We start from the raw sequence: 17,290 nt of genomic DNA on the forward strand, positions 1-17,290 counted from the left end.
AAGGCCACAGTTCAGCTTCTGCCTCACTTAAGAAGTGGAACAGGGAAACCTTTTTCAGGTGAAATGTGCAGGAACTAGCAATCTAATTTTGCTGTATTAAAGATTTGATCAAATATCCCAGAATAGCATTTTGCCTGTCATATCTCTTGCGTGGTATAGCCAGGGTGCTGCAGCCCAGAGTGAGCTGTATTTTTGTGATGATCTCAATAATGCATGATTTTCACTTGAAGAATGCAGTCTCTTGTGACTAGGAGGGAAAGCTCCATGGCTGTTATTTCTTTCTTCCTCTGCAGGGATGAAACAGGACGTGGCTGTGTACACAGAGACAGCGCAAACCAGCCCCCAGGATCACAGCATCACTTGCCAGCAGCAGCCTTGGTCCCAACACTGTGAGCTGGGTCCCATCTCCTGCACCACGGCAGTTCTCCTGGAGTCCCGGTGAGTACTGCCACGCTTACTTTCATGTCTATGAAATTAAGGTATCTGTGCGCCGTTCTTCTCTTACCACAAGGATCCTACCATGAATACTGTGGCCTAGGTGGCAGTGAGGGCTTAGATTCTCCTTAGCTTGCTATATTGTTTTGACCAAATGACATGCTGTAACCTAATATTCCCTGTGGGAAGCTGTTGTGTAAAATGAGACTGTTTCCGGGTATGTAATAATGTTTTTGATAAATGCTCCATATTGCATGCTCCAATTCATGATTTATAGTCTTTAGTGGTAATCAGTGAAGGGGCATTTCCTGTCTTTGCTTGTCTGGAGGCAGAGGTGCTGGAGTTACAAAACATTTGGCTTTCCTTTTAGTTGCTGCTGCAATAGTAATTCTTTCCCATGCTAGTCCCTAGGCCTCAAAAGCCTTCCAGGCACTGTAAGAAAAAAAAGCAGAATCCACTGGAGCAGGCTGCTGCAGCATATGTGGACCTGAGACCATTTTGGCTAGCAAATTTTAGGGGAAGAAAGGATGATCTTGCTGGATTGGAGATTGAAGGGTCTGGATTAAGTCCCATCTTCTTACAAACTCTCTGACTGACTTTGCCCATGTGTCTTGATTTTCATTTCTTTAAGCCCTGGTTACTGGAGATCTTTTCTTTCCTTGTTAATAAAAGGCGAGTTGAAGTTTGATGGTGACAGACTCAGTATAGATAGTTTTGTTCTGTTTGGCAAACATATGGGTAAAAGCCCTTTATTAGTGGTGTCCATTTCTCAGAGGGCAGGCAAAAAAAGAAGAGATGGTTGTGACAATAGGGGTAAATGAGTGCTCCTTTGCTATGCTTGTCCCTGCTTGAAGGAATTCTGGGTTGGGGAGGCCCTAGGGCTGGTTTACAGAAGGGCAGTGGTTGGTGGCAGTCACATCTGGAAGCCAGCCTGCAAGCTCTGACTGCCCTGTGCTGCTCTCCGTCTGTCATTCACCACGTTGCATGCGCTAAGCCTGAAAAGTCACAGGCGAAGAAAAAGACTGCTTGCCCTTTTTGCTCTATTTGTTTCCTGCATTTTTCTTTATTTGAGGAGTTGTTGGATCAGTTTCTACTAAGTGTCGAGTTAGGTCAGTTCCTCTGGCTGTCCTGTGCTGACAAGGGTTACCGAATGCTTCCCCTTTCTGCTCAGAGACCCTTCCCACAGGTCATGTGTGCCCACTGAAATTTGAAATACGAACTGTCTATGTTTTGGTCTCTATCTCCATCCCTTCCCTTTGTAACTACCTGCTTGATGGTGTGACTGTAATCAAACTTCTGTACCTGCATGGTGCTTAGCAGGGGGGCAGCAGGCAGGAACACGCCTCTCCTTGTGCTCTTGTGCTTTTACAAACTGCTCCCTATGCTCCAGATTTGTCAAAGGTGGTGTTTGCGTGCTTAGAGATGCAGACAGCCTTGCAGGAGTGCCCAGACCCACCCCTCAAGCACTAGTGTTTTATTGCTGTTTTACCAATTCCCATCAAAATCAAGAGGCATGAGGTATAACCTTATTCAAAACATAAGGTCTGCATTCTCTTTGAAGCCAACAGCATGCAGGCGACTAACCGTTTCTGAAAATCTTGCTAAGTATCTTAAGAAACATTGCTGATCCCAAGTCCTTTTCCCCAGGGAATTATACACAGCAGATCTCGCTTCCCAAATTAATGCTCAAATTTAAACCTTCCTTATCCTAGTCCCACCACAGAGGTGTCTACACAGCAGCAGCTTACAGCGGCCATCTGCTGCAGCTCCATTAACCAGCAGCAGCAATCCTATGAGTAATAGTTGCTGCAACATCTTACCTAAATAAATCGCATCGTCCTCTAGTCCCATGCACAGGGATAGCATCTGCTCTTCCTTTGCTGATGAGATGGGGCTTTGTGTGCCAGTACATTTCCCCCAAGCGACCTTCTCAGCAGGCCTGGGAGACTCTTCACTTACCCAGGTGAAATCCCAGCTGCTGAGCCCCCTTTTTGTGTGACAGAAACTGGACTGAGCAGCTTTACGTACCCATGAAACACCCAGGTCCCACATTCATCCGCCTTCGTGATGTAATTTTCAGGCAGTAGCCCAGAACAGCCAGTTGCAAGGGAAATGCCATAAATCCAGCCCTCGCTTGTACTGGTTTGTTCCACTGGGGACATGAAAATAAAATCCCCTGGGACCAGCTCCAGTTCATCATCATTCTGGGGGGTGTAAGGATAGATCACTTGCAGAGTCTGGGGGAGAAACAGAAGCACAAATGAATGAGAGGATTGTTAATGGAAGGGAACCTTATCCAGGAAAGCTTTATCTTCAGGGAATTCCTGCCACTTCCCACTCTTTGCTGTTGGAAAGGTTTTCTTGGTATTTACTCCTTCATTGCTCTTTGATTCCAGTCCTGTCTTTGATAACCAGGAGGGAAGGGAGCGGGGGATGATTTTTTAGAGCGAGCAAAACCATGACCGTGTGCTTAAATCTAAGCTCCCTGTTAAAAATGGAACCGAATTCTTACTGGGACCTGGAATTTACACAGCTCTAGTGGTCAGTGACCATTTTCGGTTTATCTACTCATGCTTGACCTGAAAGAGCAGTTCTCCTTGTTGCTGTTGCTTTTGAAGACAAGGCAGAGACACTGTTGGGAGGCTAACAGGTTTGAATCTGTGACACCCTGCTCTCAAACCTGTTCACGAGAACGCACAGGAAAAAACACAGGTGGTGAGAAATACTGGGATGTGGCCACATTGTTTTCTTTGTATTTCCTAACATGAACAGGATTAAGTTAAAAGGTGGGGGAAAGATCAGTGAGTATAACTCTGTAATCTGTTCTTCGCCGGAGCATGAGGAATCCACGCATATCGAATGTCTGTCAGTAACTTTACTCAGAAATGGCTACAGCAGTCCCCCATTTAAAAGGAGAACAAACATGTTATTGTCCCTGGGCAAGCCTAACTTCTGCAATGGCATCACACAAAGAACAGCCATAATCTGCTGAGCAGCTCTGATCTCCTGGTGGTGTCAGCCCCTTTGCTCACTAATCCTCCTAGACTATTTGTGGTATCTTCAAAGAAAGATGGAAACTAGTCACTGTCACCTGATACCACAAGGCCAAAACTTTCACACATGGCTGCCTGAAGTTAGATATGCAAAGATGTGAGCTGGTTTTCATCAGCAGCTCCCTTTGCAGTCAGTGATATGTTGACTGCTTGCAGCTTCTAGAGGACAAGATGACTTTCTGGATAGGAAAGGAGGCTGTCACGCATGGGAAGCATGGCCTGGGCTGGGTCAGAGCACTGTGCACAAGAGACTTCAGCTCTCCAGAAGCTTTGGCATCTGTTTACTCTGTGGTGTATTGTGCGCTGGACTAAAATAACTTTTTCCCACTCCGCCACAGGTTTTGTGTGTTTGATTCTGGACAATGCACTTTGGTGGGGTTGATCACCCCGACCTCAGGAGTCTAGTTAGCTGCCTAAGCCTGAGCAGGCACCTTCTGGACGTTACCTCCTCCAGAAGTTGATTCATCTCGTCTGGAGATACACATCTTGGATGGGTCAGATGACTCACTTTCTGGAGGCGCCTGTTTCTCCGCACTGAGCCTCAGCGCAAAGGGAGCCGCAGACTGGCTCAGACTTAAGAGATCTAACTTGGGGATATTTACAGGGAGGTGAGATGAATCTCACGTGTTGCTCCTCTATGCCCAAGATCCCAATCTACAAATTGGAAATAATATATTTTTTCTGTATATTGTGTTGGAAAACAACATTATTAAGAAAACTATGTTAAGACACTTAAATACTGCAGCTATAGAATCCACATGAGTAATTGAAGTGTATAGGCCAGGAGGGTAAACGTTTCTTATATGATGAAACTAAATGTTGTGATTAATAATAATGTCAAGTCTGTACAGAAGAAATGGATAGCGGTCAGGTTAAGATGCTGGCCTGGTTCTTGAGAGATCAGACCAGCTTATCTTGAGCTAACAGGAGAGTCATTGTTAGAATTAATTAATCCAGCAGGACACGGTTCCCACAAGAAGCAAGAAATGAGGTGGGTGAAATAGCAAGTCTAGACAGTATGAGTAAAAAGCAAAAAAAAAGGCGAGATGGTCTGTTTGTTAAGATGACTGGTGGCATGTGGGAGATCTATGTTCTGGGTGTCCTTGTGGGACCTGAGGCCAATTCCTTAATGTCTGTATAGTCTGTGCTGTGTATCTGTGCAGCTTTCAGCAGCGGACATGGGAATCCTCATTCAGCTCGCAGCTTGTGAGCACTTTCGAGCTGCAAATGCAGCTAAACCAGCCTGCGACTCTGCTAGGTCCTCTTTTTTTAATTTTTGGACTGAAACAAGCTCCAAAAATTTACCTCATGATTGACAAAGCGTATGTCTCGGGAGAATATCGCGGCGACCCAGTCGCAGCCCAGCTTGACATCGATGTTCTGCGCTAACTTCTCCAGTGTGGGCAGGTGGCTGGTCTGGAAGTGATAGGCCAGCGTCACGTGGAGCTGCTTCTTGTGGGGCTCCACGTGAACATCTGCAATGAGAAGATGTCAGTTAACAACAAGTGACTGTTGAGATTAGCAGGTTTTTGAAGGTGTAAGAGTGTCTATTGCCTCTGAACAGGAGCTGGGAGCCGAACTTTTAAAGATAGCTCAAGTGGAACAAATTGTAGGGCAGTTTCTGAGAAGGCTTTGGGGAAGTCAAACGTGAGTTGCTTACATATGTTGCACCTTGGATCATATTATTAGAGATTTGTGGTCTGCTTCAGTCCTAAGTCACACCAGGGTGGTAGACAAGGCATCCTTGCCAAACTGCCGAAACTCATTTGCATTCAGAAAACAACGGGTTTCTGGATGGTGCGATAACAATTATTGTAATTTTGAACCCACTGGGTCTTCTGACAAAAAAGACACTTTTCCAGGAAAGGGGTGTTCTTTCCTTCATTACTAGATGAAGATCTCCCCAAAATAAGCAAGTTAAAAATAATGATTTTTACTCTCCCTCCTCTGTTCTCTCTCCTACAGTATCAATTACAAATCCATGGAATTTACAGGTTCATGTGAGTGGATTAAAGTTTTTCCCCAGACATTAGCTGGACTACCAGTTTGCCCACTGAGGGTGAGGTATTTCAAAATTGTGGAAACAGACGTTGATATGATAATGATTCAAAATGATCCTGCAGAAAAAGAACCTTTATTAGGAAAAGATTCTATGAAGGAGAAAGGTGAAAGTATGTGAAATATTGGGACTCTTCCAGTAGATGTGGAAATCATAGGATACATTGTTTGCTTGTAATTTATTCTTGCTTATTCAACCAAAAATTGCAATTAAATTTGACTGATTATTCAGTCAAAATTGCAGCTATTCAGGGACTTGGCTCCAAGTGCCAGCCAGGGGTAGCTTTGCAAGCTCATCCATCTTTTTTTTTGATCTGCAAGAAAAAATATGCTCTGGATCTCTGAAAAAGCCCCAGAGACTTTAATGTGATAACCTGACCAAGCTGTGGACTGCAATGCAGCAATTGGCTTCCCCTAAGAAAGAACCGACCGATTTGTCTGAATTGGAGCAGTCACAGGGGTAGAAGCTTGCTGGGAGCCATTGATGCTTCCTTCTTCTGGGTCAGTGTTTTTGGGGTAAGAACTGCCCCTTCTGACAGTGTTGGTTTGGAGGGTACGTCTATGCTGTGCAGGGGAGCACTTGTACAGTTCTCATGTGGCTGCAGCAGTCCTTGGACCCGCCTAATGTCTCTGTGCTTGTTGCTGCCTTTCAAAATGTGCATTTGTATGGATAACAGACATTACCTCCCTCTTCTAAAGGGAAGAAAAGTTCTAGGTCACTGTCAGGTGAAAGCAATGCATTTCAGAGGTGTGATGAACCTATGACACATCTGTATCTCTTCCTCTGAACCAGGGGCAGAGACTTCTAGCTGTTCTGCATGGTGTTATGGGGTGCCTGTCTAGCACGGAAACACTAGGGACTCAGAATTTGCTGTATCTTGATGCACTTAAACTCCAGGACAAGCCTGTGATAATGAAGGACTAAACTGGTTGTGTTGTGACTAGTCCAGGCTGAGTGCCACAGCGATGGAGGGTGGGAGGATTAGTCAGGGAGCTATTACAGTACTCTGATGCTGTTCTGACTTCCAAGTTTGGAGGTAATCGGAGGACACCCGGAGAGCCCATTCAGTAGTAGAGACCATCGGAGCACGGGATGCTCTGGTCATGTCTCCCCTCCCAGCTCCTGATGGGTTCCCCCCTCTGCAAGCAGTAGAGGACCAGGCAATGGAGCCAGCCGTGTTGGTACTGAGATAGAGCTATTTGAAAAGGTTCCTTCCTAGGTTGCCAGGGTACTTGAGGTCTTCTCACAGAGCCCTGTTTGCATCTCAGAAATGCAGCAAAAAACCAAACACAGCCTTTACATGGCCGAGGAAAGTTTTGTGACAGTGGCTTGAGGTAGCGAGTGGAGCAGGAAATGCTCAGCCTTGCAGACAGAGCATCTATCTGAAAGGTTAAGGAACCACCAAATGTCAACTTCCCTTTCAGGAGATAACACTTGAGACTAAGTGTGAGGTAATCTTTCAACTGAAAAAGCACTGAAACCCAAAACACCTGGTGGGGTGTTCCTCTTGGGCTCTTAGCCTTCAGTCCACTTTTAAAAATCAGATATTGGCTTCACGAGCTTCATTTCTTCATACCATCAAAACTTTGGTTTCTGAAAATGCCTAAGCCTTGACCAAGCCGTGAGCTCTTTGCAGCTGCCAGCATAGTCACTCACCTGCTTTGGAAGCAGCCTCTGCAGCGAAGTCTGCAGCAAACTTCTTGAGCACCTCAGCACTTTCTTCCTTGACAAAAAGCCCAATGAAGTTTGAGGACGTGTAGAGCTCCAAAGGCAGAGGGGCAGGGAATTTGCATTTCCACCGCATCACAGTGGCCTGCAGAGCTTCAGTGAGAGCATCGACCTTGCTGTCCTCACACTGCCAAAGGAAACGGGACAAGCATTTCTCAGGTGGAGAATCTTCCCTTACGCCTGTGCTTAGCTCTCTACCGCACTCAGTAGAGAAAGGAAAGGCTTGGGTGGGTGGGCATGAATGGTCTACCTTTGCTGTTATGCCGTGACAAAAAGCACAGGGTCATAGAAAAAGGTATGTTTAGAAATCACCTGCCCCTCCCTTGTCCTCAAAGCAGGATCAGCTATCCCCAAGTAACCTTCCTAACCCCCTCCCCCCCTTGTCTATTCTCATGTTAACGATGACTTGAGATTATGAGAATTTGGTCTGCCCCTGCTGCTCTTCCCTGAGAACAACCTGCTTAAAAACCAATTACCTCCTCAACAAGCCCAGGCATCAGGCAGTTCTGGTAACAACCCCCCTGAACTCCTGAGCACAAACCCTTCTGCAGCGACTGAATGAAGTGCGTAATGTCTCCAGTCTGGACCTGGCAAGGGCTGCTCATGAATGCATGCATAAAGGCAACGGAAAGAGAAGCTCTGGTTTACCATAAAGAATTGGCAAAGGGTGATATGTGGGAAAATGTTGTGAGCTTTGTTCTTCCCACAGATCTGCTTTGACTGCTGCCAGAACTCAGACAGCTTCTGAGCCAGGGGACCGGTGGGGCGCAGGTAGAGGACGTACTCCCGAGGCAGGGTGTCATCGAGGAATGGGTCACCCACATGGGAGAACAGCCTGAGGGGGAGAAAGAAATGCTAGATTGACACATAAAGATGTATTTTTTTTTTTCAGCAACATTGGCTTCCCCTGTTCTCACTCCCTTTTGTTCTCTCTTTATGGAAAAAATCAGCTCTGGCAGGTCAGGCAGAGAGGTGCATCGTCTCACTTGCAGTCCATTACCACTACTAAGTAACACAGAAAATTGGTTTTTAGTTTCAGACTAAGGCTCTGAAGATCTAACCTGGGTCACTGCTTCTGCCTTTCTGACTTTCGGTGTACAAAACACAGGGAGGAGAGCACTAGAAATGGCTCAACATCTTTGAAAAGGCAGCTCTCAGTTTTCTGTTTATATGCTAGGGTGGAGAGAGTAGTGGTTCCTTTCTCTCACCTTTTTTTGCTATTACTCAAGATCACAAACTCTCAGACAAGGCTTGTTTCTGGATTGCTTATTTACAGCACTTAAATAATGTCTCACTGATTTTTCTGGTGCTTTTTAGATGAAGTCCCTGTTTAAACAATCCACATTCTAATGGCTAAAATCTTAAACATGAAATTCACTAATTACTTTCACTCTTTTTAACATTTATTACTTCATACCAACCAGTCGCATGCTGCTTGAACACTTCTTCCGCCTGTTGATGCCAGTGCTTTTTGTCTGAAGAGAGAACAAAATAAAGAGAGTATTTCAGTGATGCTAGATTATATGGCTATAGTCACATCTATTGCTTGAACCTTGGGACGTTGCTGGGGAAGGCTGTAACAGCGTGTTTAGAAACCTGCAGGATACACTTTCCAGACCGATTCCCTCAGCCCTGGCGCTTTCTTTTGGACATGCCCCTTGTCAAATCGCTGTACGCTGTTTGAGGGGCAAAGTCACGCAGCCCGTTCAAAGTATGAGATATGGACCTCTGGGTTTTACCTGTTTGGTCTGATGTTTTTCTGGATAGTGAAGCACTGGCTATTGGCATTTAATGACCTCTTTTCTGGTCATTTGCTCAGCATGAAAATAATCAAAATGTTTAGGTCTGAAAGTGCAGACATTGCAATAGCACTGAGGACAAGAAAAATTCAACTGCCACCAGGGGGCACAAACCAGAGATTTTTCAGATTGCAACAACCTGCCAAAATTTTGCTACATTGAAAAGTGCTCTTCTGCTTATTTCCCTTCAGGATGCCTATAAATCCCTTTTCACTCCAGCTAGCAAGACCCAAGTCTGCTGTTCAGCAAGTTTTCCAGTTGCAGAACAAACCAGCACAGTGCTGGTAGACATGTAATAGTGTTTTCCAAATGCTCGACATCAGCATCGAAATGCAGCTGTGGATCAGCTCAGCTTTGTAACACTACAGACTGCCAAAATGAGGAATTCACCCAGAATCCAAATGGCATAAATATTTAGCAAAAATTATGAAGGAAGGAGGCAGAAAAGGATAGCAGAAGTCAGGCCCTCAGCTGGATGTCAGGAGGCAAATTCCTCATGAATAGGTGATTTCAGAGCATCCTACTTAAGGGAAGAAGGGCAGTATTGCTCGCAAAGTGCTACAGCTGTGGTAGGAAGGAGGCCAAAATGAACGCGAGGCTGGTTTAATCTAATTAACCAGCACACACTCATGCAAAACAGTGTGAGTGAAGGAAGGTCTGAAGAACAAGAAGCCTTCACAGAAGGTGAGAGTGGGGTCTCCAGGCAGCTGTCCCTGAAGCCAGGGAAGAGGAAGGGATCCTACAGATGGGCAGTGCCAGAAAAGGATCTACATCCTACAAACCCAGCACACTGCACTGGTAGACAGAGGTATCTCCCCCAGCATTAGGCAACACGGAATGCACTCAGGCACCAGCGCAGCTCCCACCGAAGGTAAAGCATAAAGGTGACAGTCAGTTGTATTCTTCTGTTGTTAATTTGGCCGAAGCAGCTGCCTCCCTTTTGCTCTGTGGGTTATACGCTGTGTCTCAGAGCTGCCTGCTGTTAGTGACAGAAAAACAGACTGAGGACAGGAAAACTTCTAGTTTACACCGGCCAGCCTCAAGCCGTAACCCAATCTTACTAAATATGGTATGTTACAGCTTGATAACCGTGCGAAAGACTTGCTGACATCTTTAAGCTAGGGGGAAACATGTCTGACCAAAGGGACAAGATCAAGGTACTATTCACCTTCTGTTATCTGCTCTGAGAAGATGCTGCTGGTTGGTTATGGGAAGCGGGTCCAAGTGAGGGAAAAGGATCATGACTCCAGGGTCCAACCTGTGGCTCTAGGATTAGGGCAGCTGGGACCATCCAGCATTTTTTGTTTCTGCCCATAGTGCTGTGTAGGATGTTTACTGCGCTTCTGTCGCCCTTTCTGTCTTGCAGTGATGGCTTTCGAAAGCACTCTGATAACCATGCAGGAATATGCAATGTTACCCACCAGCTCGAGACATGTGTTGTTGACTCAGCTGTGTTTCAGCTCTGCCCTCGGCTTCCCCACCCCTTGAATATACATATTTTTGTTCATTTTGAGAGTAAGAGGAAGGCAGAAAGATAATGCTGCAAAAAAGGGGCTGTGTTGCAAATGTGTGATTATGAAAATACTTCCTCCTGAAGCATTTTTCTGCCTTTATCTGCCAGCATTCATTTGAGATCAGCAGAGTGCTAGTCCAAGCACCTGCCTTCTAGAAGGACGTATCTTGCATGGTCAACATCGTAGTTTGGTCTGTTCTATCTTGCTGACCTTTTCCTAGTCTGCCTCAGATGTGCTATGCAAAACAGCCGCTGCTTTGCATGGAAAAGTAGTTCAGACAAGAGCAAAAAGCAAAAAGCTCTCCCCTTGCACCAGGCTGGGAACCTTTCAGGGAGGCTGCTCCTTGAGCAGAGCAATCTCCAGCTGCCTCAGCTGGCCAGCCGTGGATCTTCCCTACCCTGGTTTCATCACCCATTTCTGTTAACGTTGCCTTTACTCAGTTCACCTCCTCTCTTACCTAGGTTGTTTATGCCCTTTAAAACACGACTAAAATTTGACTCTCCTAACCATAGATCTTGCCACTGAAGTGTGTCTGTCTGTGGTGCATCCGAGGCAGCGAATTAAAAACACCCTCCCAGCAAAGCTCTGGCTTTGAAATGAGCAGTTTCTCCTGTTGCAATGTGAGGGCAGGCAAGCTGGCTCTCACTCGTTATTTACTCTCTCCAGACCCCAGAGCAGATCTCTGAAGGAGTCATGCACAATCTAGCAGGACAGACGGTACTGCCACCCACCCTTGTTGACTTGTTCGCTTAATGAATTGATGTTTCCTTGGAACAAATCGCACAATAGAGCTCTGCTGGAATTGACTGCAGCTCCTTCTCGGCTGCCTCTGTGCTCCCGGGACCCCAAAGGGCGTTAGAAAACACAAGGCTGGGCCCCACATACTTTTGTTCATGCGCGATTTCAAAAGGTGCCTATCTCTTCCATGGGGACAATAAACTCCCTTTTCAATTTAATTTTCAGTGCAAGGAGGAAATACCGCATAAAGCAAACAAAAGCCAAGGTATATTTTTATCACGGGACCTGAAGCTGAGAGACTCTTCCCCCCCCCCCCCCCCCTTAATTTAGCACTAGGAATGGTGATGATGACTGATAGCCTCTGGTTAGTCACAAAACAGGGCATGCACTGCATCCCTCCCAAATACCCTCTCCTCTGTAGCCACCACCCAGAACCTGGAGAGGACCCATCCTCTGGGTCCTCCACCTCCCAGGCTCTGTCAGGATCAACTTTGTAAAAGTTGAGTACTCAGAACTAGTCACAGCTATGTTTGGCCACTTACAGAAGTGGCCTGATTTTCACAACTGCTGAGTGCAGTGGGAGCTGGAAAACGTATTCTGCTCCTGAGAAAATCAGGTCACTTAATTAGGTGACTAGCTATGGCTTAGGTACTCAGATTTACTCATGCTGGGTAGTGAGTGTTGGCTGTAGTATTGTAGCTAGTGGTACGAAGTGGTTTTGTGATGCAGATGCACCAGAAAAAAGCCAGAAAATAACTTATTTTTCAGAATCTACCAAACCGGCATTGCACAGTAACCATTTCTGGTCATGCAAACATTGCAGCTGGATTCAGATAGGAGGTGAAAAACCTTGTGCAGCATTAGTAGTCCCTTGAGCTGCCCAATTCCTCCATCTGTTAACTTCTGCCTCTGAGATGAAGTACAGGGAAATCATTTAACAATGCACAGCAACATGTAATAGCAATTTTGAACAGAGGGCAAGGGAGATGCTATGTCCAACTGCAGGTCTGGAGATGGAGGATTTAGGGAAGGGGAAAGAAGATCCTAATAGCAGTGTCTTCCAAAAGCACTGCAGGATTTTAGCCACCACAGAGAATCAGATTTTTTTGATTCTTCAACCTCAAAGGCCTCCCTGGGACACTCTTCAACGTCAAGTCAGAAGGAAAGTCTTCCTCTACTCAATCGCTGGTTAAACAGTATCAAAATATCACTAGCAAGCGTCCCAGCTAAACAGCTGACCCCTTAGCCTGAAACATTACAGCGGAACCAGTATTGCTGCCTTGGAATACATATTAATGTGTAAATGGTGCCCATTTTAACCCCAGCCCACTTAATGGGAGAGCACACAGCTCTGCATGCTACAGACCTTAGCTCATTACTGTTGAAGGATTTTTGGCTTCCTGCAATTTCAGGGTAGAGGAAAAAAAAGGCAACAGGGGAATGTCAATTCAGCTGGGAAATATATATCAATAAGCATAAAGTATAATGGCAAAATCCCATTTACTTCAGAGGAAATGACTGTAATGGGGAATGATGCATTAACCATAAAGAGAACCGTCAGTCTCAGAAGCACCACACAGAAATCCTTGCTCTGTAAGTGCTCAGCTTTCTTATTCCAGTCCAGTTTAAAAAAGGAGGGTGTGTACGGCTGCCAGTGGTGCCATAGTGCGTGGGGTGACTGCCATGCGGGACAGTTAATGCAAGCAAACAGCACAAGAGCGAGGGATGGGGGTGAACTATTTTGAGATAGTTCTTTATCTGCACCTGCATTATATGTTATCACTAAAAAGGTATGCAAACTTTGGGGTGTTGATGCCCACAGCAGAGGTCAGCTGATGTGCAAGGCGCTGTGCTGGGGCAGGGGAGAGGAGCGCGTTTGTGCACTGTGGGGTCCGCAGCCTCCATCGCGGCCGGGCTGGGCTGCAGGCGCTGAGACGCTCAAGCCCGCGGTGCTGGCAACCTCCTCTCCTCCTCGCACGTTCAAATACACCAAGGCTGAGTCATGCAGCTGGTTTGAACCCTTGGGTCCAGAGAGCCTGTCTGTTCCCCAGAAGTGATGTCTAATTCATATGAAGTTGGCCCCTCTGGCTGCTGCTTAGGACTGAATTTCCCCATTTCCATTTGCTCTCCCTTTGCTATAATAAGCAGAGATTCAAACCCTGCCGTCGGCAGAGCTGACCTCTGTTTGTAAGAGGGAGCTTGCTCCGCTGCGTGCTGCTGCTCAGAGGCAGTAGAAAATGCTAGCAGCAGCCTCTACCTCAGATCCACCTACGAGTTGTCTGCCTACGGAGACACTGAGGGATTTGTGAATGAGCAACGGAAGGATGGAGGCAGCCTGTAAAAGAAAGGGAATGACTAAATCTTCCCTTTCATTATGTGCCTCAAGCCTAGACAAACTTCTTATCCGTGAACAAAACCCCTCGGAGGGATGAATTCATCATTTCAAGTAGCCCTGAATCTTTGGCCCATAAAATATTTAGCTGTATAAATAAAGATCTTTTTGAAACTGCATTAAACATTGTGGAAGTACTTGGCTCTCCTCATCATTACGTCCAGTTCGAAGGACTGCCTGACAGGGTAAGATAGGAATTATGGATCATAATTTATGCCAAATGAGTTTGAAAGAAGAATGCTGTCAAATAGAATATTTTTGTTAGGATTATAAAATAGGTGCCTTTATTTTTGCTTTTGCGTGTGTGTATAAAATACGTGTTTATCTAAACATATATTCAAATAGGTATATGTATCTATTTAAAGCTTGACTTTTTTCAGTCTGCGTTGGTTTATGGTAAAAGAATAGAAAGCAAAATGCTGGCTGGCTCCAGGGAATGACAAAAAATAGGCCTTTTCTAGATGTGGCTACAGTTGCTGTTTGGAGCACGCCTGTCAGTCCAGGTACCGGTCAGAAGCTTAATAGTTAACTCCCCCCTTAGCTTACATCAAACTCGGTCACGGTGCGGATGGTCCTGAATTCAAGCCCTGCTACATAGCAATATGTATAGGGAAGCAGTTATAAATTCTTTGCAAAGAGTAGAATTCCCAGCTTTTTGTGTGTGTGTGTTTACAAATTGCCCATGAAGTGACCTTTACAGATTCCTTATTTTTTGCAGTTTTCATCAATCGTTTATACCATTAACAGTACAGTAGTGGAAACGCGTCTATGTTAGGCTTTCAATAAACAATTGCCCATTGAAGAACAGTTTTGCAAGCAAAATTTCTGTCCATCTAATGACTTGATTATTTCACGTAGGTTAAGATACCCAAATTCCAAATAACTGACCGCGTGTCTCACGAACTGCTTAGTTGTTCTACACACAAAAATGGCCACAGTGAGGTGTTCTTTCCAAATGGTTTTTGGTGTGGGTTATTCAAATGTGTTCCTCTGAATTCTCAATACGCAGAGTTCAGTTGGTCACCAAAAATCATATGATATCGTTTCCGTTCTTATTTGGGTGACCTTAGTTCTATAAATAGGCACAGGACAGGAAGGTATCACTAGGGATCAAGTTCCTGTTTAGGGTAGGGGGTTGGGTAGGTTCCTTTTCTGCAGTTTGTTAAGAAAAAAACCCAAAAAATGTGGGTGTTTTTGCAAGACAGGAATGACTCCAGCATAAGTGCATGGCAGGAGAATGACTTTTTCTTCCCTTCACTGAGCTTTGGCTCAATCCTTCAAGCATTACCTTAGCTTATCCTTCTGTTGCTTTCTGCACATGATGGAGGACATAAAGTCCTCCTCACGTTTATTGAGTGACTCTAATTGCAGCCACATCCTCCACAAAACGCGAGTTCATTGCTATACACCCAGATCCCCTTCGGAACACACCGTTCGGTACAGCACTCCCAATTTAGGTCAGTGAATGCTATAAGCAGATCACAGCTATGTAAAAACCCAGGTCTTGCCTGAAATAGAGGAACTTTCAGAGGAGTACGGGGAACTGCCTGACTGCACAGTGGCTACAAAGGCTGCACGATTTCAAACTGTGCTATATCCTGTAGGTCACATAAATATTTATAGAAGGTGCCTGACAGCATGATAGGGCTCGGTAGTTCTCTTCCTCCTCCTTCCCGAGGGGTGGCTGCTTACTCCCAGCTATTGAATACCAAGCTCTGGTAATAGGAAAGAGAGAGAAATGGGAAACGCCATCAGAAATAAGTTTGGGAAATGCACTGCTATGTATTTCTAGTTTCCATAATTTAAAATGTTCATTTTTTCAGAGAACAGTCCAGCTGGCAAACTGCAGTCTGGCCACATGATGATGATGATTATTTTTAAGTGCAAAGAGTGAGGGCCTGGGCGTGTGTCTCTGTTTTATGTGTTTTTTTTTTTTTAAGTTATGTAAGATTTTGAAGGCGGATTTTTCCCCCCCTAAGTCATTCCCCTAATCCTCTGCTTAGCCGGCTTGTTAAAGCAAAAGAAGAGGGAAGTACAGACTCATAAAAAGTGTCTGGGATAAAGGCAGGAATGTAGCAGCCATTTAACATTGTTAAACAGATACACAGTTTAAAAAGGAAACAGGATATTATTTTCTTTAGGACAATAAGTACAGCTTTTTATGAGGCATGGGCTTAGATATCAAAGTCCTGAGCTTGCAGTTGCCAGCCTCTCCACCAGGTCCCCGCGTGACAGAGGAAGAATGAGGCACAGGTATTTTGGCTGATTTGAATTGGTCACACACCATCAACATTCCTCTGTCCTTTTATTCTCCCTTTCAGCTTCAGGTGCAAAAACTTGCCATTAGTTTTGCTTACAATCATGATATTGTTTTTCTTTTTAGTTTTTGGTCTGGATTATGTTTGTGGTCTGGCTTCCTAGTTCACTGCCTTAAGCTTTTCTCCCTATGTGTGAATCTAGAAATGTACTGCTGCTCAAACAAAGAGCAGCAGTCTCTGAAAATAACAGGAGCCCTGAAGCTGGAGATTTGAGAAAACCATGTCTCACAATTCCCTAATAAAACCGTAAGAGTTGGCAGCACCTCAGCTGTCTGATTCAGAAAGGTTCAAAATTTCAATGCAGGGCAATCACTGGAAAAGGGTGACAGGGTTAAGGAAGACAGGTAATAACTGCTGCTGTTAAAGGCTTTGCAGAATTCTGAATATTAGCAAAATAGTCAAATATAGATAATACAAATAAATTAAAATAGAAGGTGATTATAACTGGAGCACATTCAGCAGAGGCTCATCCCCTTCAAATGCCTAATTTTAATACCAGCCAGAATGCTGCAAAATGACCAAAACTTCATTATTCAAATAGCGCAGTGCAGGAGAGCAGGAGCTTTCATCCCAGTACTATTAATACATTTTTAGCTAACCAGCAAGACAATGTCTTTGCAAGGAGCCAAGTTAGAGGTTTAAGTATGCTCAAATGTACCATCTGGAGTTGCAGTGATAGCCAGAAAAGGAAGCAGTTTTCATGCTGATTGGAAATAAGTAAGTTCCCTCGCAGTGTTCAAGACAAACACGATACTTTCTTCTTTCTAATTGCTCTTCTTCCTATACAGAAATGAGCTGGGATGGAACAGAGATTTGCTGTATCTCTGTTTTCTGTATCAAGGTCCTCTTATGGCTGGGGCCTCCTCTTCCCATCACGGGTGGGTTTTAGGCAGAGCGTGGATCTGCCACATGCCTTGGCCAGAGCGGGAAGCCGGGCCAGGTGGCTGCTCATGGCACGTGGTGCCTGGTGAGCGCTGCTTGACACGTGAATCGCAATTGTCTCGCTGCCACTTCACAAGCACCTTCCTCTCCATCTGTCACCTCGCCTCTTACTCCGAGTAGCACAGCTCACCTTCGGCGACTGCCATTTCAGCAGGTGTCTGCAGTGCCCAGCACAGCTCCAGCTGGAAGCACCAGGACCTGCTGCGGAAAAACTTACCAATAGCTACAGTGATGGAGCACACCCCATACGCCCTAACTCGGAGAGGGCGAGATGGGAGGTGGAGAGACAGCGAGCTACCCAGTGTCACACAG

General features: G+C 45.3%; 1 protein-coding gene across 1 annotated transcript in view; it reads right to left on the reverse strand.

The window, feature by feature from the left end:
- UBASH3B (ubiquitin associated and SH3 domain containing B) overlaps positions 1-17,290 on the reverse strand; it is a 72,369-nt gene that overhangs the window by 15,634 nt on the left and 39,445 nt on the right. The window contains exons 2-6 of the mRNA XM_075723228.1: positions 8,697-8,750; positions 7,924-8,110; positions 7,204-7,402; positions 4,794-4,963; positions 2,464-2,672 (exon numbers count right to left, since the gene is read on the reverse strand). Coding sequence (XP_075579343.1) covers positions 2,464-2,672; positions 4,794-4,963; positions 7,204-7,402; positions 7,924-8,110; positions 8,697-8,750 — 819 coding nt within the window. The remainder of the gene's footprint in view (positions 1-2,463; positions 2,673-4,793; positions 4,964-7,203; positions 7,403-7,923; positions 8,111-8,696; positions 8,751-17,290) is intronic.

This window comes from Pelecanus crispus, chromosome 19, assembly GCF_030463565.1.
Source record: "Pelecanus crispus isolate bPelCri1 chromosome 19, bPelCri1.pri, whole genome shotgun sequence".
NCBI lineage: Eukaryota > Metazoa > Chordata > Aves > Pelecaniformes > Pelecanidae > Pelecanus > Pelecanus crispus.